This window comes from Rhipicephalus microplus, chromosome X (genome assembly GCF_043290135.1).
Source record: "Rhipicephalus microplus isolate Deutch F79 chromosome X, USDA_Rmic, whole genome shotgun sequence".
Lineage (NCBI taxonomy): Eukaryota > Metazoa > Arthropoda > Arachnida > Ixodida > Ixodidae > Rhipicephalus > Rhipicephalus microplus.
In genome coordinates this window covers 229,453,280-229,477,955 of record NC_134710.1, presented here as the reverse complement: position 1 = coordinate 229,477,955, position 24,676 = coordinate 229,453,280, and the positions used below count along the sequence as shown (strand labels likewise).

The window sequence follows — 24,676 nt, the reverse complement described above, 5'->3', positions numbered from 1 at the left end:
GCATCGCGACCTGCACAGTGCATGTACAAGACAAAAAGAAATATATATATATATATATATATATATATATATATATATATATATATATATATATATATATATATATATATATATATATATATATATATATATGAGAGGCAAGGCACGAATGGGCCAGCAGAGGGGCTGGGAGAGGCAGTCAAACGAAGGAGAGATAGAGATAGAGAAAAGAGGAAAGCATACATGAGCTTTTTGACCTCATAGGCAAGGTGTAAGCCAGCAAACATGTCGGGCGCAGCCGTCCGCGTGACGTGGGAAGTGTCAGAGACAGGACTGCAAAGAGAGGGGAACATACACAAAAATCTGCTGTGAGGTGGCCGCGAGTGCGTTCGTCCAAAGCTGCGCGCGGCGTGGCTGCTACAAACACACACGCGCGCGCAGTGCGAGTGGGTGCATGTACACGCTCGCTTCAATCACCCAACGGCCACTACGAGAAAAAAAAGAGTGCATCTCAGTGAGGAGAAACAAAGAGAGAACGAAGCGAGCGGAGCTATACCCATTTGCCCGCCATTTGACGCGCCATCTCACACACACGCAAGTGACAGTGATAGTGAACGAGTGAGAGAGTGACAGTGTGTGGAGAGACGCTGGTGCCGAGAGGTGCGCAAGTTTGAGAAAGGTTGCGGCAGGAATGAAAAACAAAGAGTCGAGTGTTCGACAAAGCGGATGCTGCTGATGCGGTGGTTTGACGATAGACGTGCTTCAAGGCATGTGAGAGCGCCCAGTCTGTTTCGGTACCTTTTCTGCGCACCTTTGCGTCGGGAAAGAAATGTGCCTGAAAAGTGCCCTTGAAAAGAAGAAGAAAAAAACAAAACTGAGAGCTATACAGAGGCGTACAAGAATGTCGCCTGTCTTGCATCAATACGCGGGTCACCCAACAAAGTGTGGTGGCTAGAACCATCCGAAACTTCACGCGAAAAAAAAGTTTTGTTCCTGCTCTTTTAACAGAACACTGTCAGCTTTCTGGCGAAACTGACAGTCTTTAAAAAATTGTCAATAAGAATGCACGCACCCTATATGATGAAAATGAGTGTTTATTCATGGCGTCAGCATTAAAACTTTGTTTTCATTAAAGTTCTCGCCTTCGGGGCTTTTTTTTTTCTTTTTAGCTTTCACCTGAAACCCTTAGAAGAGACGACCATCTAGCATGGTCATCTCCTAGCTGCAATACTTGCGCCATGTTTGTTGAAGTATTCTATATGAGCTAGCTAAACAGCAAATCTCACTAATGTACTGCTAGAATGGAGCCCCCACCTGCGTTCCTTTCACAATCTTCATTGAGCATTCAGCATTGCGGACAGAGCCTCATCAACGTGAAATTCAGCAAGTCCACCATCGCCTTAATGTTTAGATGTTTGTTCCGTCTCGGCTTACTTTTTTTAATGTGGAATGGCGAGAAAGAGCATTTGCACCGAAGCACATTTGCTGTGTAGCGTCTGTTTAACTTGTCTTGTCCTAGTCTGCTTGCGCAATTTGAAGTGCTCATAGCGGGTGTAGTCGTTCTGGGAGATTGAGAATCCGTCGAAGTAGCTCATGTGATACCACAAGCTCTCCAAAAAAAGAAGACCTTGAGCTTTCTGGACATAGATCAACCGGATTTTGCAGCCCTTCTAATGCCCTTTCGAATGATGTCGTGAAACGGTTTGTCAATGCGTTCTGAAATTTAGCAGTCTCTCAAGAAACGTATGGGCACTGTTACTATCGGGAAGGTCATTACAACATTGATGAATGTTTTCTTTTCTCGTCCACTCGAAGCGTGAAACTATTCTGCTGTGAAAAAATAAAGATCTGTGTACAAAAGGCACGTTAGATTCAGGCGTTCTTGTTATCAAGCCTGTTATCATGCCTGTTTGATGCTTCAGATTTTTACAACAGGCAACGACATACAGCAGCTGGGAACGCTGTAATCTCACTCACCCTTTTGTAACACAAGAAACTGTTGCAATGAAGACAGTTTGCCTCGTTAAGGCAGATTGTTGACTACATGTATAATCAACTGTCCCTTGCAAAAAACCTGATCCCTGCGAATAAGTTCACAGTAAATGTTTCAGGCCTTCATACCAGTATATGTATAAGCTGTCCACTTAGTGATCGAGGCGTTCTTACTGTCGGGCCCATAGCTGATTATAGCGTGCAAGAGTGATATGGCAAGTAATGGTCTGTGGCAAAATTGTGATGACCTCGGCGTCACCCAGTGTTTGGCTATGAATACGACCTTGTATCTTCTACACGCACAGGCATCCTGGATGAAAGTGAAACGTTAGATTCAAGAACAGTGTGAAAAAATATATAGAAACGTCGAGTTGATGAGGCCCCTGGAGGTTGCGACAAAATTCATTTGTTTTTTTCCAAGCCGTGATATACGAAGAGTGTTGTTTCTTATATTTGGTAAATAAGCATACTGGTCTTGAGTAACGCTTGTTGAAAACAGGGACACCGCGAAGCACACAGGAATGCACAAACGAGAGCGCTGCCAAAGCAATCCCACGCTCTTGTTTGTAAGTTTCTGCGTTCATCAATGCAGGCCCGTCTTCAGTGGACGCAACCCAAAACTAGCATGGTACATGAACTGTATTTAGAGGGGTGAGTTGAGGAACAACAGTAAGGCGCCATGAATGTTAGAACGCATCGTTGCTCTGCTTTCCTGTTTTCTTGAAGGCGTTGACAGTTACTGCAAAAGAGTGAATTATACGACATAACATGCGAATCTATTCAATCCAAATCAGCTGATCAATATAGATAAGCGAGGAATCACCAGATATGATAATTAATTACACTTTCTCAAAATGATTAAGCGTACGATGCGCAGAAATCAGCAGTAATGACGTCTAGCTCTTATCGATTCCAGCTGTCAGCACAGCCCGTATTTCGGATGCAGTCGACAATATGTCTCGAGCAGGTCAGCTCTGACTCGTCAACAAGAAGATAGACAGATACTGAACTAAGAAGGTGCTCTGAGTCCCGTTAACAATGGCTTGCCTCGTTCATAGGAGCGACATATTCAGAAGTTTATATTTTACTTGCTTACTTCTTTTCGCTTGCGGAGCCGTCTGGACAAAAAATACTTATTGAGACAATCTTTACGATTCACCCTTTTTGGCGTTGCGCGTAAGCGTCGCAGGTGAACGTATCTTCCACCAATCGCTTTTGCACAACTAACTGGTTCGGCGTTATACGATATGCTCATGGACACAGCAGCTGCATGCTTGGCATGTCGCCAGTTCAATCCACTCGAAGTAGCTGTAAATGTGCTTACATTCGCAAGAGATGCAAATGAAGTGATTTGACTGTGGAAAGAAAGGCAAGTCGCACGGTTAGGTGAGGCTAATTCCTATTCGGATCTTGTACAAACAAATGAGAAGGAGGTCGCGTTTGTCAATTGAACGAGGCAGACGAATGTGCCTCGCTTGCTTTGATAGTCAAGCGCCTTGTATACCATTTTGTAACAGAGGTACCACGTGGCCTTGCCGGGACGTTCTTGTGTACCTCACGTGCGCAGGCTGTGTCGACTCCCGCTCGCAGAACCGCCGTACTTCGCAATTTGGGAACAACCCATAAGTGCTGTGAGGCGAGCGAGCGTCACAATTTGTCTACCGAAAGTGGGGAAGAAAGGAGGACACCCGTTGACTTATATTGCTTTGTGCGAAAGTGTATATGGTTCAAAAATAGCAGTGCTCCAAGCTTTTTCGACACTCGGCAGAAGCACATGGAACCATAGAGTTTCCTAAAATTAACTAGAGGGGACTCTGTCGCTGCGATCGTTCAGCGACCATGGGAATGATGGGTAGTACACACATTTGCCTAGTCTTCGTACTTGCGGGCGGCGAATCGTACTTGCGGCTTCGTTTATTGCTGTGTTTCGGTTTTGTTTGGAAAGAAAGATTCAACCCTTTTGAACTTCGTGAGCCGATTTAGAAAGGTAAGTCTGAAATAATAAGGTGGTGAAGCGCAACCCCTGAACATTTGCTGATTTTCGTTTCGTGTGAAAACAACTCCAAGCCACACGAACACAGCCGGAGCCAAAAGCAGGCCAGAAGTACAAAGATTAGACAAATGTGTGTACCACCCATCATTCCCATGCTCGCTGAAGCGCCGTGCGTTGCAGCTCCCATAGGCACTAGCGCCAGAGTTCCTTCTAGTGTATATTAGGAAACTCGATGCATGGAACAGCCGGCGTTCGCCTCCGACTGGTCCGGCGACTCATGCGGATTGATTCAAGCTATGATCACGGCCGAGGTGGCAAGACTGATGAGCGTTGCCCAGCTTATACGCGCGAGCGGACATGCCTCCGTTGGCGACTCACGCCGCAGGGCTTACCTGGCGTAGGATGGGGGAGCAGAGCGTCCTCCGCGCTCATTGGGCGATGTCAGCGAATTGCTCTGGTCGTGTTTTTTTGTACTTGGCTTTGGCTTGGGTGCAGAGCTCACGCGGTTCTGGTCGTTGTTGTTGCCCACGGGAGGCTGAGTGGCTGATTGTGGACGAAATGTAAGGGAAGAGAAAGAAAATGATCTGAAAGACCGTCCCCGCCCCGTTCTCTCGAGCTTTTTGGGCAAGCAGTGATGGACGAATGCCCTCTGTATCCTTACAGCGCTTGAAAATTTCGGGCCGCGTCTTCGTAAACGCTAACAAAAGGGCTTCTTTTACAATGATGGCGACGGTCACTTTGACAGCTATTAAAGATCTTTCCTTATTAGAAGTAGTGTGATTAGAAACGAAAATGAAGTCTCTTATCGATTGAAAAAATGTAAAAAAAATGGTGCATAACAACAAGAACAAAAAAAAAAAGCCTGAAACACGCGTCACGCTGCGTTCTACGTTTTGTGTTTTGAGGCAATGCTATGAAATTCGTGGCTGTATAGGCAGGATACGTTTTCTTAAATCGAAAGTTTTAGTAAATTGAAACGTATATCAGTGAGAAAATGTGTGTTAAATTTAAAGAGGCTGTGAAACTCAAATAAAGGACAATTTTTATGATTCAAAATTAGGTAACCTTCTCATAAATGTCCAAAATGAATATCATCACAATTTTTTCTCAACCATGTTCTTTGGCAAGAAGTTTTTTGGTAAACTATGGCTCACACTACTGAGTAGCGCAAGGTTAAAGTACTAAATAGTTTCAAACAGCATATTTAGATAGTTTAAACAAGAATATTAACTTAACTCTCCATAATAAACGTTAATGTTTTTCCCAGAAGAAGTGGGAAGTTCTGTCTTAGTATGGTGAAAGCTAAAGACATTGCTTAAAAGAGCGATGTGAATTGTGTATTTTTTGTAAACATTGCAGAAATCCCATTTGAAAAAAAGTGAATGCCGGTGTTCTGTCTGTCTGTCTCTCTCTCTTTCTTTCTTTGTTTTAGTGTAAAAGAAGTCTTATTGTAGGCCGATATATTAGCTTTATTAATGTTTAGTTGACATACCGCGCTAGCGGAGTTAGAAAAGGCATTTGTAATACTAGCATGCACCGTATTACTACTCATGCTGGTAATACGTTCTTCCTTCCCCCAGATTAAAGGCTCCAGCTACGAGCCAACAATCTACACCACAGATAAGTGGCGTCCTTCGCGAACAATTCGAGCATTGAGGGTGTGCAATAGTAAACGCTATAGAAATTGGTGCTTTCTAAAGGGCAAGTTTGCACAAGGCACTGGGAGGGCATCATCCCTACAGAAGGCCCAACTTAGGCTAACGCTCGTTGCTTAGGCGAACGCCCCGATATTAATGGGGTAACCTTTTAAAAGCTCTAGTAACTCATATGCAGGCCATGCCTTCTAGTTGCTTGGGAAATCGGGAATCCTAATTCAGATGATGAAGTGTGTTTCGAAACATGCAAAATGCAATGAGAAAGGGGAAAAACGGTAATGAAGGATAAACGCGGGGATAGTGCTGAGCTTAAACAATGTTGCGAGCATATAAAAAAATTGGCTTCGGCAATGTTCGTTTTAGCGATTCCCTGTTACTTCTTACACTATGAGCGGAAAGCTTTGCACATGCTCATGGTCGCTGTCTGCCAGGTTGTCTATACCATTCAGCCTCGACCACCTTGCAAACCCTGTTAAAGCACTCGAGCAATAGGTGTGGTAGCATGCAACCTAAATCCTATTAGGATGCAGCCTACGTTTTCTGGACTACTGGGTTCTACACAGGGCGACAAGTAAATGTTTCTTCTATCTCTAGAAATATAAATAAATCAAGAAATAATTGTTCGAGAAACGTGCGAAGCACGGAGTGCTGTCAAATAACAGCGAATGAACATACCCGTGTAGGTAAAGCTTTCTTCTTCAACTAGGTGAGTAAAACAAAACAGAACGTGCAAATCAACACAAAAGCGAACAGTTTGCACTTGCTCATCTAAGCACGCATTGCGTGGTATGTGAGAGTGAACACCTTAGATGCTTGATGCCATTCGCTGAACCAAAAGACCTAAGTATGCGTTTACGCTGCGAATAATGCAAGCAGCAGCGTTGCCTTCACCGTTATATGTAGAAACATCCAGTGGGATGGCATAGCCTATTAATTTTGACTACCTGGACAATACACAGCGGCTGCCCATCCGCTTTGCTGCGTTCAAGACAGCAGTTTAATAAACAAAGGAAATATGTGCGATCTTCTCTACTTGTCTACGTTTTTCATTCCTATTTCGCGAGTTTGCTCCTAGAAATTGAGAAGAATTAAATTTCTCGCTTCATAAAATAAATAAGAATTCAACAAAGTTTTTTGGCAACTTTAGCTCCATAAAGACGCTGAGGGAGTAAGATGAAAAATTTGCTTCGACAAGCGGACAAGGCTGCAACGTCTGAAGAAGACGCTTCTCGAAATATCGGCTCCAGCGACACCCCGCGTTGAAGAGTTTTTCCTCCCTACGAGCTTCCATCTTCTTCTGAACTTCTCCATCTAAGATTTTAGGTGAGTATCAAAGCACCTGCTCCCTTTTTCGAGCTCTGGCAATGTGCAACGCAAACAGCAGTCTTCTTTAAGGAAATAACACTTTTTGGAACGCCTTCAGTTTCAGTTTAGTATGTGCACTCTCACATGGCAAAATGTTTTTCTTGGACCTGTACAGGGTTATACATTCACCACACATGACCCACACATCAGGTCCTTCGCGAAATTAGGTTCAAGAACCAGAAATCAAAGCAAGTTGTCTTGAGGTGATTCTCCGTTGAAATTAGTCTGCCATATTCTACCTACATTGCTTTAGGTGATTGTGCGACAGCAACGTCAAGACTGTTGCACTTAAAAACACAAGACAATTATATACACATGTATAAATCTTTAGCCTATTGATAATATTTGTACTAATGCACTTGTCACTGGTTGAACGAAGGATGTCGCGTATCAAAAGAAAAAAGCAGCTTTTGTGAATGCCGATTTGTCTTCAACTGAACCCTGTACCAGATCTGTCGAGCTGCGCTCCAAGAAAGGGTCATCAGTAACGTTACCCGTGTTTGCAGTACACCGTCTACTCATCCCCGTCTACTCATCGCTGCACCTTTTGTCCTCAAGTTATGAGCCAACTAGCTCAGCAGTATGTCCTGTTAGTTTGTTTTACATGCGTCTGTCTCGCTTTCCTTATCTTTTTCTGTCTTACACTTCTGTCTACCCTTACTCCTTCCCCAGTGCAGGGCAGCAAGCTGCACTCCAGGTCCACCTTCATGCCAGTTTTTTATCATTTATTTCTCTTTATCTCTCAATACATTATAAATGATTGAATAAATTATATCTCCCAAACAACACTGCTTGCGGGCATGACGCATCAGAAATTATTTTCCAGAACTTCACGTTATTAGGCCCATGATCAAAACATTTCAGTCTTTTGTGGCGATTCAATGACCACAACATCGGTTTCATGAAGCAGTAATGTTTTCAGCTATTGACCAAAAGCATCTAAGGAGTCCTTCTCACAAAAAATAATATGCTCAGTGCATACTAACCATCTTAATAATGCTAACTCCAAAAAGAACAGCGTAGTTCTCTTAAGTTCTCACGCTTCGTTGTTGAGACGTATAACTTTTACTGATTAAGCAGGTTAAGAACTTGCAAAGCACAAGGACGTGTTCTACATTTGCTCATTCGCACTTTTAGGAAGTTAACAATTCATGACTAGGATGATGTAGAAGATACAAGCCTTCGTCATAGTTGTCGCTTTTGCACCATATTTTTTCTTGTAGCAATCAAGTAGCAGAGCATCAGACACTGACGTTACTAGGTGCACGTGTTACTTTCGAGCGAATAGCAGAAGTTATGATTGTAGTACTAGATATAGCCAGCAATTTGGGTCAGCTACTGTGCTGCTTTGGTCTCAGTGAATTTAATGTAAGATTGATATACTGAAGACAAAGAAAGTACGCTTACTCGTACGGGAAAAAAAGTAAACGCAGCACAGGTATGAGACGTTTATATATCTCTGAAAGTTTCGTTTTACCCTATTTTCAATGCAACAGTAAAATGCATGCAACTAGAGCATGTTCACTACCCTATCGTTAGAATAGCGCGATGATGCCACAGGAAGTCACAATAGCACCATGTCAAACGCCCACTGATTTGACTCAGCACTGAGTTGCTAGCCAGTGAAACCGTGTTGCGTGTCCAGATTGCTCTGGTGGGTTTACAAAGTGCACGTGTGAACAAAAAGCTATATAAAACAATTCTTCGGACACACAGTCGTCAGAGACGTCACAAGAACACAACTACAGCTGCGACAAGTTATTGTCGATGTGCAAGTGTGAGCTAGACAGAAAAACAGCAAAGCGAATAAAATGAGTCACTAGTGCTCTGCATAAGCTATACTACGAAAAAACACAACATAGATGGCAGCGTGCCCGATATTTAGTACACTCGAGAACACGCCTATTAGCGGGCAGCAGTTCAAAAACACAGTCAGCATGCAAACTACAGCAGAAGATGTTAGTGAAAGGATCACTACCTCGTAGCTTGACTCTCTTGGGTATTTCGGGTGGTGTGAAAGTGGGAACATTGGAGTTATGCAGACCTTCATCTGTGGATTAGTGAATAAGACAACCACTCACGTTACTAACGTGCCAGTGGTAAGCACTACCGAAGAACAATGCCTGCTGAAAGACAGCAGCAGTTAAAGACAGGACACATGCACATAAGAGCACGCACGATGATTTGACACAGGCTACAGACAGAAAAGAAGTCACAAATAACACAGCACCTCCTCGCCATTTGTACTGGTCCCTTAGCGAGAAGATAAACATGCATACAAGTTAACTTGTATCGCACTATACCCTGAGCGTGTCGCCCCGCCGCGGTGGTCTAGTGGCTAAGGTACTCGGCTGCTGACCCGCAGGTAGCGGGTTCACATCCCGGCTGCGGCGGCCGCATTTCCGATGGAGGCCGAAATGTTGTAGGCCCGTGTGCTCAGATTTGGGTGCACGTTAAAGAACCCCAGGTGGTCGAAATTTCTGGAGCCCTCCACTACGGCGTCTCTCATAATCATATGGTGGTTTCGGGACGTTAAACCCCACATATCAATCAATCAATCAAACCCTGAGCGTGCAGTGAGACTTTTGCGATGACATAGTATACTAAAGCTTTCGTCATTCGACTGATTTGATTGCGTTAAACCTCTTTCAACTACCCTTGTCCACAACGCAGCTTGTGTAGGAATTGGGAAAAAATAAGGCATGGAAAACGGGACAAAAGAGAGGAGAACCAGGCAACACAATCTCCGACTATCAACTGAAGGGGCGCACAGTGGCTGGAAAGAAGGCAAACAAAAAAGTTATGTGTACATGCTCAGGTATGACATCGCCAACCATTAAACAGACATACGCACGGGCCTACGAGATAACTGTTAGCACAGTTACTTCTTGTGGAGAGACGCACGCGTGCCTAATTTACAGGTGGCGCTGCCATTCCTGAGCATGCGCAGGCAAGTTTTGTGTCTGCCTTATTTTCCGGCCCGGTACGGACCTTCAGTTGATGGTCGGCATTTGTGCTTGGCTCTCCTTTCTTGCGTTCGTGTTCGCAGGCATTACTTTTTTTCTTGACGAATTCCTCCGAACTAGCTTTATGTAGTTCCTGAAGCAAGACATTTTGCATCAACGCAGTTATTTTCGGCAGAGAAGGCTTGCGGGAATCCTCGACGAGCAGTAAGGACAGTGACACAATACGTGAGCTGCTTTAGAAACATTTCTTTATGTTGTCAATTGAGGTACTTCGAGTATGTTGCTTTCGACGTAGACAATGGTGGTGGAATGTTCGTTGTTTCGATAGAAGTTCCTTGCATTTTTAGAATACGTACAGTAGGATTTGACCCAAATCAGGTTACTGATGAAGCAACAACGAAATTCGGGAGAGCAGCATGTGTACTTCGGAATCACAAATGTATACGTAATTATGCGGCAGTAATAAGGTTGCTTGTACTAAGATAACATCGTACTTTTTTTAAGGAACTCTTACGATGAATACTCTCTCAAGGGGTTCATACGCATTCGAAAACTTGACATTAGTAACATGAAGCAAACATTGGACGCATGAAGCTGATGTGACGCGAAGTTGCGAATCACTCCTCCAGGTTGCGAAAACATATACGATACTAATTCAATGTAATGCCGTTGGACACAATTTCAAACTTGCGTAATGCACAGAATGACCTACGATGTCCAATGATATTGTGACATGCTTATCTCGCGTAGCGATGCAAAGTCATAGAGGAATCTGGTCTATCCATCACATAAACGTATTCACGACTAATTTCGAATCTAGCTACAAGACCTTGTAAAACGTTTCACGAACATATGCATGTCGTGGAATGATAATAAAATGAGAATCTGACATATACATATATGTAATCAACCACTCGTCATTAGGTATTACGCCTAATAGCTGAATCTTATCAATGGAGTCTATTGCTTGATATGTTCACGTTTGTCCTGCATATTTCATTGAACGAGAGCGTACGCGTTCGTTGAGCTGGTGCTCGCGTTTCGCTCGTTTTTGTAGGTGACGCGCACGCACCGGCAAACTTATTCAGATTCTTAACGATGCTAAATACGCGGGTGTTACGCAAGCGGGAGGATGAACGCATTGCCACGGCAACACTATTATTCTTGTCTACCACAGTACAAGTTCAGCGTTGTTTTTTTTTTTGTCTTTTTGCAGAGGTACGTTCTCTTATAGTACACAACAGCTCTTCGGGGTGGTAGATCATGCTTATGTAAATTAGCTAAATAGAAACAATGCACGGGTGGTGCGAAACACGTCGCGAAGGGGACAACTTTTGCAGATTCAGTGGGCCAGTACGTGGCATGCCAGAGAACGCAACACGTGGCGAAGTGCCGTGGCAGAGCGCATGTCGTACAAACTAGGCTTGAGGTGATAGATAATGCATGCACTGATAGACAAACATGTCATGCGGACATTTGCATGCAGACACGACGAATAATTACGGACGTGCACGTGAGGACGTGTAAGGCATGCTACAAACGGACAGGAAGGCATGCGTCTGGCGTGCAATAGAGTTACGTCACATTTACACGTCGAAATACAGTTACAGCGAAACGCTGCTTGACTGCACTTTTGCGGTCAGGCAATACTTTGAAGAAGGGCAAGAGTAGAAATGTTTTGTACGAATCGTTTCACGGAATGATATCAATGCGCACGTGTCGATTCAGGAAGTGTCAACAAGTGGGAAACTTTGAAAATTGAGATAATTTTTGTCTTGTTTGGTGTTGTACACCGTCAACGTAATTACTGTTTCAACACGGCGATCCCATTTAATGAATTCGCGTACTGTATGGTGCACTTATATTTTGAGGTATATATTTGCTAAGTTTATCTGACGGGAATAACGCCATGGGCGCTGTTTGTGGGAAGTTTTGCATCAAATATGAACTTGTATTAAAACATGTGTAGTTGCTTCGCGTTACGTAGCTGTTATTGGCATTCTGATTTTTCGCTTTTCGGATGTTGTGCAAACAACTGCAAAAAAAATAGAAGCGTTTACATTAAATATAGTGTCCGATCACCGGTAAAGCCTAATTACTGAACCTGTACTCGAGGGCCCTATACAAAAGTTGTCAAAAGTGCAGTCAGGCTGCGCGTTTTTTTTTTTTTTTTTCACAGCTTCCAGTGCCAGTTTTGGACTGCTGGCGACACGTACTATGTTCACAACATTTAACAAAGATACTTTGAAGGCAACCTACTTGCTCGACTAACTGCCTGCACTGCCCTGACACCCTTTTTAAACAGACCAACTCCGGCAGCAACACGGGTAAAAAGAAAAGCCAGCAAAAATGGGGGAGAGAAAGAAAAAAAAAGGATAGACAGTTAGTTGTTGGGTGTGAGACATCATCAGAAACACATGACATACCAAATATTACTGTTTAGTTCAAACTCCTAAGTGCATTTAAAAAAATTACGTCTCATCACTAGCACATTCATGTAGTTCGTTGAAAGTGTTTGAGAACACCTGCACCAGCTAGTCACTAAAACAAAAAAAGCAATCAGAACTAAACTTAGTAGGTTAGTATGAATATTTTATTAATATAATTACTTCGGGGAAGTGAGTAATATTGCATGTGAACTATCGCTACTTCTTCTGCGGAAGCACTTCACTGGAAGATAGGGCCGAGTATACCAATGTATGACAGCATGAGGATTATGATTTCCTATTTAAATTTGCAGGTGCATAGAACTAAGCATGCTTTTATGTAGTGGATAGTGAAATTAAAAACAGAACATAACTAAAAATGAGGAAACAAATAAAAAAACATTTCTCACGCTAAATGTACAATGACATATACCACACAAAATGTTCATTTGTTCAAGGCTGCAAACCCGGTATTTGCTTCCATGAGATAAGCATTACTAAATTTTTTTCCCAATATAAATGCAGTTAATGCACAGAAACTTTCTACGTCATGCAGCTCTCATCAAATTATTTATTTATTTTTATTATAGAGCATGACAGCGGTCAACTCAATAAACCAACACTTACAAGCACGAAAAGTGGTTTACAGACTCTTGCCTGAATAGGGCACTATTATCTACTTCTTTACAAGGCGTTTTCAAGGGCAAAATGAAATCCTCTTTCCATGTTTCTTTTTCCTATGAGCCTCATACCACAATAAGCAAAAAAATAGAAACTGAATAAGAACTTTCTGCAAATTCAGTTTGAACCGAAATTTACCAGCAAGTCAAAAATTAGGACAACTGATTAGGTGTTGCATTTGCTATTAATTGCGAACAGCCGTTAGGTCGAGCCTTTCGAAAACAGACACGAGGTCACAAAATGAGGCATTGTAATTTTTTTTGCTTAAGCAGAAGCACCAGGCAATTTGGCTTTTGGTGCCTTTCGTAGTTCATTCTAGGTCCAGTGTCTGACAAGTTCGACTCGACAAGGAGCGGACGGACTACAAGAATGGGTCGATTTCGTCGAAGGTCACATTAGTTTAGGAATAAACAGGTGCTCTCTGTTAGCCTAAGTTTAATTTAATTTTTTATTTGACCATCGCTCGCACAAACAGCTATACGATTCCCTTAAACAAAATATAAAGTGGTTCTCTTTAAGAGATTATCAGAAGTGATTAACACAGTTCAAAACGGTGAATAGTCAGAGAGACAGCCTCGAACTCATAAATGAACACAAGTACGCGAACCCCAGTTTAAGTCACTCTGAAAAAAAAAAAGGGGGGGGGGGGTCTGGAACAATGGTGCCATATGATTACTTCATCGATTGAGGCATTCTTATCAGGCAATAATGAAGTATCGCAGCATATGCTGCCTACTCGTTTACTAAAAAAAAAACACGGGAACAAAACATTTGTGTATCAGTCTGCCAATTTTAGTAAACGAAGGACAAAGAGAAATAAAATGAGTAAGGCGCTCGCACAACTCCAGTTGTGTTGAGCGTGTAATACATACTTTTGCCTTTTCAAAGTAAACAACATGGTGCACAATGCATGAAGCGACAAGCAAGCATTTCATGTCAAGGGTAGAAGAGCAGATTCAGTGTTTTTTTTTTTTTGGTTATGTGATAAGGCGGTGCATAAAGCGGTTTTGCCAAGGCAGTACGTGTTCAATCGTGGCAGCTGAAGCACAGCGAGTGTGAATATACAAAAAGCTCACAAAAAGCTTGGGACACATTTATGATCACCTGTTCATTCACTGTCAGGGCTACAAAGAAAAAAGCGGCTTTTGAACACTCAGCCTTACAATATGATTCAAACACAGGTGAAACACTGCTGTGGGTGAGATGTGCTTTAGAGTCACGGCGCTTCATAGCAAACACTTTTAGCCGTTTAACAACGAACAGACATGCATTAGGCAAACAAACAAAAAAAAAGAACAACACTTAAAAGCTTTGTCTTCGCCCAACCTCTGGGTTTGAATACAATCACTGTTGATCAAGTGAAAGCAGCGCCAGCAATTTAAAACACTTACGATTCTTGCATTTGCACTTTTTGATGAGCTTTTCATCTTTGATGTCTTCGTGGCAGTTTTTACAGTAAAACCACGCCCTAAATAAATGAGAAAAGAGTTAACCAAAGTGTAATGGTAAGTGAGAAAGGAATCGTTAATGGCAGAAGAGAGAAAGAAAACACAACATTGACCAGGCTTTGTTACCTTTTGACTTCGTCTGCAGACTGAGCAATAAAAAACCCCTGAGTGTTAAGAGTAATCTTTATTTTCTTCTTGGGATTGATGGCAATCTTGGAATCTGCGCCATCATCAACAGCGACCTCGATGGCCAAAAGTAGGAGTTTTAATTTCACAAAGCAAAGCCTGAAAAACAACGGACGTCTTTCATCAGGCAACAAGCACACCAATGGCAAGTAAAGTAGCAGAAGCTGAAGACGCTGCTTAAAATCACCATTGAATGTTACTGCACTAGTATATTAAAACGTCACTGAAGGCGCGCAATGGAAGTAATCGGCGTAGTGATATAGCTTTATGACAGAAACTGAGGCTTTCTCATAGTCGCCAATAAACTGAACGGACTTTACTTCTCCGGACTACAGCAGCAAAAAAGCAGAACATAAAGACGACGAGGCCTTAAAGAGGTTTCTGCTCGTACAAGAGGTACGGCACGTAAGTTTTACGTCACACAAAATATTCCGTACATATGGATTCAATTGAAACAGTCGTGAAAAGAAAAGGACACATGCATAAAAAAATGTAAAAAAAGGTGACAAAATACAGTTAAAAAACGTTTTGCCTTAAGCGAATTCGTTTACCAGAGAGGCATACTCGGTTCAAGTATAGAAAAGAAAATTTCGCATTTTATAGCGTGCGCTCACTCAGTGTAGAAAAAAAAGTACCCACCATGCATTGTTGAATAGGTGAGTACTTCAGCTGTTTTAGCGATTAGCAATGTTTGTTGGCAGTGTCCATTAATCATACGTAATCATATGAAAAAATGCGCATGACACTACTTCTCATACCCAAAATGAGTTGCCAACAACAGCACATAAAGTGTAATGCACAGTCGCACTTATTATTTCGGATAAACGAGATGCATAGTGTGTAGGAACAGAAAGTAGCAAATGCATGCCAATGCAAACGCCTCTTCCCATGGACTGGCGTGCGCTCTTCGGTGTCTTAAGTAAGCAAAGTTATTTAGGTAAGAGTAATCTAATCAACGAGTGCTTACTCTGCTGCCTGAGGAAAGGTCATGCCTGTAAAAGAGGCGGATAAGCTCTCGGTGTACATCTCCATTCCTGTGCCGCACAGATAATCGTTTTGCCATGCGGGCATGTCAGGAGACTGAAAAACAAAGCGAGATACGGGAGGTTTCGTCGCTGTGCAACAATGCCATTCTAAAATTATTGACTTTCCTTTGCGGGAGTCGAACGCATACTTGGTTCACTTATACAGAACCCTGAAGGGGGTCACAGAGAACCTCTGAATTCTGGGCATACTACAGCTTAGAAACGAATGAAGACTGATTTTGCATGCTAGTTCTGCTGTTATACACCGTACCCATTGATGCAAAAAAAACTAGAGGCAAGTGCAGGGAACGATCAAAGATTGTGAGGAGAAACACAACACCCAATACATGAGCTAACCCACAACTGCTGTTATTAGTACTCCCAAGAAAAGAAGCAAAACGTGCAATGAAGAGGTTTTATCCCTGAGCGAACTCAGCTGAACAAAGCTATACATTCACACAGTAAACAGACCGAATGCAAGCACTAGTCTAGCCCACCGAAAACACTGCCCGCTGCTACCTACATTCATTTCAATCCAGCTACGCGCTACGCCTCGTTATCACCATCGCACTCACTCACACCAAATAGTTTCTTGAAGAAGCCCACTTCCTGGAATTAATGTTAGAAGGAAAACACAAATAACATATTCAAGAGTTGGTCACAAAAAGCAACATCAAAGCTACTCGATGAGTCGGTCAATACAGAACACACTCCGCAATGAATAATTCTGGGTAAGAAACAAATGGGCAGATGCTGCAGTACCATTGCAAGGTTGGCACTCGATAGAACCTTACTCTGATTTCACAAGGGTCACTGCAAGATATTCTTAAGGCCACGCTAAGTATACGGCATAATTTGAAAGATGCAGAGAAGCAGAGGACGAGGACTTTCTCTCTGTGCATTTTAAAATTTTATGGCGTCCCCTAAGCGCAGCCTTAAGTATAAATGACCGCCAACTAACCAACCTTGTAGCTTCACTAAAAAGACAATTTGGGAGAGTTACCGCCCGCACACAAAAAGCTCTGTTTGATAGCGCCAAAATTAAGATACTGCGACACTACGTAGTGTAGCAACAACACACACACACACGCACACGCACACATGTACACACACACACACACACACGCACACACACACACACACACACCTCCCAACAGTACCCGGATGAGTTAGACTGATCCCCTGACGAAAGGAGTTGGGACATAAATAACTGACTCATTGAAATATTACCTCTCTCTCTCTCTCTCTCTCTCTCTCTCTATATATATATATATATATATATATATATATATATATATATATATATATATATATATATATATATATATACGCGTATGACACATCTGTTTTAGAGGCGTTTTGTTACGCCGAACAGACACGGACTGAAAAGAAATCGGAGGTTTTCCTGCCGACCAGAAACATCTCATTTTAGGGCGCATATACTACCGAGGGATGTTAGGTGGCTCACCGTTTTGTAGGATCTCATAGCAAACAAGTTGGCCATCATGGTTGAAAAACCAGGGGCCAGGCAACTTTGTGCAATGAAGCCGAGCTTCAGCTCCGACACGCATATAACGTCATCTCCCCGTTTCCAGTTCCAACTGGGGATATTCAGCAAGTAAGCCTGCCAAATAAGAAAAGCAAACAAATGTCCATTCTAGTTCCTTGTGGTAATTTGTTGTTTTTTATTTGTTCATAAGAATTACTAATCACCTAAGCTTTCACTCACTAAAGTACAGCAGCTGCCAAATGGCATGGTTCTTTTTTTGCTACACTGAACAGCTCGCACGTGACGTCATAGACGCACAAACGGTTTCAACATGGCGGCTTCGGTGACATCAAGGCTGCATAATCACGTGGCCAGTAACCTGCCCCAGTGTGATAAGGATGTCACTGGAATGTTTATGGGCCTCTATGCATGGAGGAATAATGAGGGAGGCAGCATGCCATGTATTGATAACACTAACGTGACGTCACAAAGTTCGTGTCCCTCTATGTTGGGGCTCCAGTGTAGCTGTTTCAGTGACGTAGATGGAAGCCATCTATAGGCTGCTCACGTTGATCGGTAGTTATAACGGCATGTAGAAGATTTTGTAACAATATCATTGGGGCTGGTAACTATCAGTTTCATCAGGAGGTTCCTGCCGCTTTTATTTTTTAGCCAAACTCGTTCAAGTTTGTTTATGTTTCTTCATTGCTCTGTAAATATCAGAACAATTACACCTCGTTCTGTAAATGTAAAAAAAGATGCGGCTATCAGAGGTAGAACACGTGGGCACATAATTTCTCAACTAGACTATCACCAGTTCGCAACGATGCTTAGTGCCCAATGTGGAAAGTTTGGAATCACGCGTTCTCTTGAGCAAAGAGCTGCTGGGGAGTCGTCAGGAAAGAAAGGTCGTTACTTTTCTTACTGCCTTAAAGATGGCACCGTGGCCCCAGTGGTGAACTTGGTGTTACAGCTAAATAAAATACTTAGTTTATGAAAAGTTGTTGACCTTTCAAGCGTATTCTCAGTTTCCTTTACTAGTCGGTGCATTTCTTTTTGTCCTTCTCTTCGAGTCCTCCTTTCAAGGTATGTTTCACCAGAAACTTTGAGTGGCACAAAACACAGAGCAATGCTGTGGATTTGAAGTGTAGTTGAGAGCACAATTCGAGTGGCTCGAATAGGGCTAAACTTTTCAATGAGATATTGGAGTAAATAAATTGATAAATAAGCAGGACGAACGCCTTTCTCGGTGCATGCTGACTTATCCTATCTTGCACGAGTTCATTATATTTTATGTCTGCGGAATGAGAGAAGGTTAGCAAAACCCGCACGCCTAAAGTGCCTCTTTGTTTAAGCCAATCCAATAAACCCTGGCGTTGCATTCGCAGCAATAAAGAGAGGTTGGCAGAAAATAAGTTTTTTTTAGTAGTAAAAAACAAGAAGGCTGCGAGTTGCATTAGATGAATTTAACGAACACATGTCAAGTCAGGCTGGTTTGTTATATTTGTCCTGTTAAAACTTTCAACACGCAATGCTGCTAAAGCGAAATACATGGAGTTCATTATTTAGTTTATTTTCATCAGGAAGTGCAGAAATCAAGTCCAGACCCACTAAAATGCACACCTTGTTGTGATACTGCATCAGCTGAATGATGACTCTGATGTCATCAGAATAGTTTTTAATGGAGATGACTCTCATGATGTTGGCAGCGTCCTCTGCATCCGGGTCCTGACAGTACTTGTTTGCCAGCACCAAACATGCATCTGCCTCATGGACCTGCAAATTGAAGTTCAAAAGCATGTTAGTTTACCCATTATAGCGATTGCCTCTGTACGTCTGGACTGGGTCATAAGCATTTTAGGTGGAAATAAATAAGGTTCTGACATCTACACTTGGTAGCGTCTATTTTGTTAGACACACTTTTAGTAAAAAAAGTGGGCAGATCATGGTTGTTTGCAGTAAACATCACTAATACGTGACTCAGTGACAGATAAATAGCACATATTAGTGGCCCACGTGATATGATCTTCACAAAGTTCATATTCTGAGCACAGTGGCAAGCGAAATATGCTACAATGCAAAAGTTGCACATGTATTATAAGTACCTTGACTCGTTGCAAGTCAATTGGATTCATGACGCTGCCTTGAAAGAACTCCACTGTTGTAAAATGCCTTTTTATCAGACCTTCCAGCTCAAGGTCTGGAGGTTTTCTGCAAGGGAGAGAAGCGACAGTGCAAGCACTGTTGTAGACTACGTCGAAGGCGTTACGGAGGCAAACTGAGTTATTGTGGGTGATTATTGTGGGAAGATGAAACCGAACGTGTTTCCAGATTTATTTATTTTGCTTTTTTGCTCTACACAAGTGGTTAAGTTCCATAGCGGTTCATAATTAAATAAGGGCATGCCGCTTGATCTCACTTAAAGCGGTATCTGTACGATACCAGGGACGGAATAAATTAAAACTATTTCGTATCCTGTGCTCGTCCCCAGCTCTCCGTGGTTGCACAAAATTTTCCGGGCCGTGTCCTCAGCGCTTGTATCTAACGCAATGCAGCGAAAGCGACGAGAACCCCCCATCGCATACTGACCGAGCTTGCGTTCGCGGCGACGCAAATTTGACGTCAAGCAGGACGGAACGTAAACAAGATCGAGCTATAGCTGTACGTCAACCCGCCCCAGCTATTTCGTTAAGCTGCGAAGACCACCGGCGTCTATCGGATATATAATAAAGCACACTGCCCTCAGCTATAATTTTGCTCCAGTATCTTAGCTGAAGCAAGAAAAAAAAAGGAGTGAGGTGTGTTGCTAACTATTTTTAACGCACATGCTAAAAAAAACTGCACGGTGTGATTACTGCAGCTCAAGTGTTTCATAGTTGGTGTGTGGACCACTGGCGACATGTGGCAACTTACCTGTGTAAAAAAACTACCTCTACATCTACATCTTCTCGGTCCTCATGGAGGAAATCTTTCAAGAAGTGGGACACAGATTCATAGGTGATGTGTCCACACACGACAATGTGCCTGTAAGCAAAAACGATGGTCGAAGTTGTCAGCAATACAAGTTCATAGAGAACATTCAAGGAACATAACGCCGTGAACGCGCTAATAATGATATACGTCTTAATGAGGTAAAAGAAAGGTGTCTGCTACGTTTTTAAAAGAAGAAATTTTCCATAATGACTCCAGCATCGCTTGCTACGTCATAAAGAAGGGTGGACGCGGCCCAGGAAGATTTGAGTGACTATTCTCGCGATCAAATACAAATAGAACAAAGTATTTTACGTGTTTGGTGTTTTAATACTTTTAAAAGATGTTTCAGAGCGATACAGAGAAAACAATATATTAGATTAATACGACAATGAAGACTAGATATACGTGTAAAGGTTTTCACGCGAAAATCAAGGGTAGTGTCTTGATGGCACTAGCATTAAACTTTCTCCATAGGAGGGTGAGAGACGAAGCATCCTATAACAATGTATTAGCATTAAGGTTAATCAAAGTAAAATACATTTTGTTGGAAGTCGAGCAAAACCACAGGAAGCAGTGTGTCATGAATTTGTACTGTGTAGTTTCAGACTTGTTAATAACAAATTTCAATGCTTACGTTCTCGAGGTTTGGCTTTGTTTTGCCAAATAGGTTTATGTAACTGCAACTGTGATTCTGCTCAGTTCAGAGAAGAAAAGCTAACTTGATATTAAATGCCAAGAACAACTGAAATAAACCGCACATCAACATTGTCGCAACCTGTTCTTCGTGAGCAAATGAAAATAATTTTTTATGTACACGTGAACATCACGTCAGATCAATTCACAGTAGGCACGGCAGGCAATTTTCAAAGCCAACAGCAAGCTGGTCCAGGCAGCACCTTGTACAGCCTGCTGCGAATGGCACACAACACAGCCTGGCACACAAAACTTGGTTTTCTTTTGATGCGACAAAAAACACTCGTAAAAAAATAACTAAGGCCAAAGCACCCAACATGCAACGTTTATTTCAATTGTGTCTAAGAACCAAAAAGGAAAATACATGCAGGCGTGCGGGTAGGTACATGCGGCGAGCAGCAACTGCGAACATCGCGGGAACTACAGTGGAGCCTGAATGTTCGCGCAGAATATTGCTTCTGTTACTTTGTGTAGTAGTATGGATGTTCTCGACCCAGATGAATCGAGCATTGTGAGAACCATTCGCGCTGTTTATGCATAAAGCACGGCAGAACTACTTTCATGTTTTTCGTTGTTGTTGTTGTTGTGTTTAGTATAGGAAGCGTTATGTGGAGCGGGTGATCAGTGGAACAGTATGATCGCAAAAGAGATGCGGTACGCTAGCACACATACTGCGAACTTCTACCAAAATGACATTACCGTACATCGCGAGTCGGGGGGCGTAGTGCGGATGCTCTTTTACAAAAATCTAGCCGCTGAGATCTGATGCTCTCGTCAATCCAAGTTATTAAGTGTGGAGCATTTCTTTGCGTACTGCAAACATTTTTGGAGTCTATCTCCGTACTTGTCTATTTATCTAGCCGCTCACTTCTGCGTGTTCTCGTAATCACCTTAACTTGGCGTGAACCAAAGTTAGTATGCGAGGCTAAGATGGTATGGCGATTTTAACGTGCTGGTCAATACACGAATAATATCGTAATGCCGTCGCGTACGTCTACAAACATTTCCCGCATGAAAGTGGCACGTAGCCGCGGGCGGGTATGTGCCACAGGCGATGGACACTTGGTATTTACCCAGGAACGACGAGAGCACACACAGTCAATTTTAACTCGTGAGCATTTAGAAAACTTGACACCGGTAGCGTTGTCCTGACAAATGCAAAGAATGAATGTCAGGGTCCCAGCAGGAATCGAACCCAAGCATTCTGTGTGGCAATCAAGTATTCTACCACAGAGCCACACTAGGTCTCGGAACTGCTTTTCAAATAAACCCTGGCACACAAAACTTTGAGCTCGTGAAACGTCAATTGTAGTTGCAGTGCTGGCTATTCAATTTTATAAACGTTACACATGTACTCCTATGGTACAGCTGGCACGTCGGGTTAGCGTCAATTGTAGTTAGGTGCCATGCGCTGAAGTTGATTTATGTAGCAGTGTCCAGGGCTACCACCTTCGCAAGCACCAATGCTTCATTTAAGCTTATTGCTTCTGGTGTTGCGAATACGCATGGTCCTGTTCGCATCATTGCGTAAGTGCAAACAACTGGTTATATTAACATCCGCAACTCTTCAACATGTCTGTGCGTGCAACATTTATACATATATTAAGCATTAACTCATGATGTGCCACTAAGTAAAAATTTCACCGCATGGTCACCTTCCTTCGGCATGCTTCGCATGACGTCGATTTCCAAGGTACGCGGGATCTGCCGAATGGTTCCTTTGACACACGCATTTTGAAGGAGCTCCATTTGCTCAGAGCCACTGAGCTGCGTGATATCGAGCGACTGATAGATGCGTTAATCATGCTTATTTACCTCTTCCTTTAGTGGTCGAGGTTAGGAACAGCTGCTACGCGACCCGCTGTTAAGATTGGCTGTAACGTTAGTAATGGACTCCACTAATCGGCGTGTATCAGGGTGCTCATAGAGGTCATGCAGGGGAAGTTCGGCAGTCGAAAAACGAAAAACCACTACGAAGTAAGGTTAGAGATGTAAACTACATTTCTACCAGTGCCACAAAATACACGTTACCTTCGTCCTCTTTCTGACTTGAATGTTCCACCGTACTTTGGCCTTGAACCAATTAGGTCTATGATCTCCGGTATACAGCTAGCGAACACGGCCTATCGCAACAGCCGGACAGCAAAAGGAGGAAAAAAAGAGAGAGGGAAGAGACAGGAAAAGATGAGGAAAGAGAAAGAGGCACTCAACCAGCACCAGGTAACACCTGTCCGAGACGGCAATGCACTGAACCCACAAAGAACTCCTCCTCAGTTCCTGTCCTGCTCTGAACTGCCTCACCGCAGAAATATAGACAACGCAAAGCCAGTTTTAGCGAAGGAAAAAAAAAAGAACGGAGGAAAGTCAGGAAAGAAAGAAGACAAAGAAAGTAGAAACATATGCTTGAACAGCCAGCACAAGCAAAAAAAAACAATTTTTTCGCTTCTTCCTTTCCACTATCCTATCTTGTTGCGTGATGGAATGAGCGCTCGCGATAATATCCAAGGGCACCGTTGCTCGCCGCCTTTGGTAAGTAAAATCGTCTGCAGCGCAGCTCGGAGCAGATTATGTCTACTTAGCTGCTTTGCGTAGGTAGTGATCGTACCTGACACTACCTGCTGCTGGTTTTAAAGGATTAGGAAAAGGAACACCGTCCTCAAACGAGGAGAAAAGGAGGAGATATTCAAGGACTATAGGCTGGGTAGCTGACCCAAAGGAGCTAAAGACAGAATGAGTTAAGTAACTGCGCACAGTAAGTCCTGCGTAGACGAGCTGGAATTCAATAACAAGAACTTGGTTTAGCGGAGGAAGGCGCGACAGTTAACAATAATCTCAAATAGGCAAACAATCTCTCAAGTCTTTGAGCTCCCCGACGCACTTGACATCATACGCCCCAATCTGTGTGACAGATTAAGGTGCCTGATGCTACCTGTTGCTACCTGAGTGCCTGCTACACTTCACGAATGCCAGGCATATTTTGTATCAATCTGGACAAAATATGAATGGTCAAGCACACTGGTTCTTTTGAGAAACGTAAATGTCTACATTAAAAACAGAGCTAGCTAATTCATTCCGCTTTCTGCAAATAAAAAGTGTACACGGCTACTCGAGTGGTCAACAGGCTATAATTCGCGTCTCTCATAATCATATGGTGGTTTTGGGACGTTAAACCCCACATATCAAATCAAACCAACAGGCTATAATTTACGCCGTCGGAAAGTGTCCGTCGTGGCTTTGGCCCATGTGCGCGCTTGTTGTCAGGCGTAATTAAACGATCGTCGCCGCGACAACCCCTGGCTTGGGCGGTGTGTGTGGGGCTGGCTGAGAGCGCGGCGTGTTGTTGGGCTGGAATGGCCGCCACGAGCGTGTTTGATGTTCCCCCGCGGGCAGCGTGCCACACAGCCCAATGTGCAAAGTGACGACACCAGATGCGCAACGATGAACGCCTTCTGGCCAGCAACCAACCACTAAGCCGTGCAGGGCAACAAGGCATGCATGAAGAGAGAGATAGAGAGCACAATACTGACGACGAACGACGCAGGACGACGGCCAAAGAAAACATCAACAAAACAGGAAGATATAAACAAACAAACGGTGGCAGGAAGAAACCAAAGGTGAGCCACACGTCACACGTCGCATGAGACCTGCCGATATGTGTACACAACACGGTGAGGTCACCCACACTGTACCTTTTCCCATGCTCCCGCCTGTACTCGCCGCCATATTTGGGCCTAGTCCCTATCAACTCTAGAATCTCAGGAATGCAACTGGCAAACACGGCCTACGAGAATAGAGAAAGAAAAAG

General features: G+C 43.1%; 1 protein-coding gene across 2 annotated transcripts in view; it reads right to left on the bottom strand.

The window, feature by feature from the left end:
* slo (calcium-activated potassium channel slo) overlaps positions 1–24,676 on the bottom strand; it is a 196,903-nt gene that overhangs the window by 18,053 nt on the left and 154,174 nt on the right. Inside the window, exons 7-19 of one of the 2 annotated variants that reach the window (XM_075878745.1) lie at positions 24,561–24,652; positions 20,119–20,229; positions 19,311–19,416; positions 18,829–18,981; positions 17,185–17,340; positions 15,659–15,771; positions 14,632–14,790; positions 14,449–14,525; positions 12,210–12,269; positions 8,963–9,034; positions 6,295–6,321; positions 4,357–4,507; positions 223–312 (exon numbers count right to left, since the gene is read on the bottom strand). In XM_075878745.1, coding sequence (XP_075734860.1) covers positions 223–312; positions 4,357–4,507; positions 6,295–6,321; positions 8,963–9,034; positions 12,210–12,269; positions 14,449–14,525; positions 14,632–14,790; positions 15,659–15,771; positions 17,185–17,340; positions 18,829–18,981; positions 19,311–19,416; positions 20,119–20,229; positions 24,561–24,652 — 1,367 coding nt within the window. The remainder of the gene's footprint in view (positions 1–222; positions 313–4,356; positions 4,508–6,294; positions 6,322–8,962; positions 9,035–12,209; positions 12,270–14,448; positions 14,526–14,631; positions 14,791–15,658; positions 15,772–17,184; positions 17,341–18,828; positions 18,982–19,310; positions 19,417–20,118; positions 20,230–24,560; positions 24,653–24,676) is intronic. The other variant, XM_075878746.1, reaches the window with a different exon arrangement.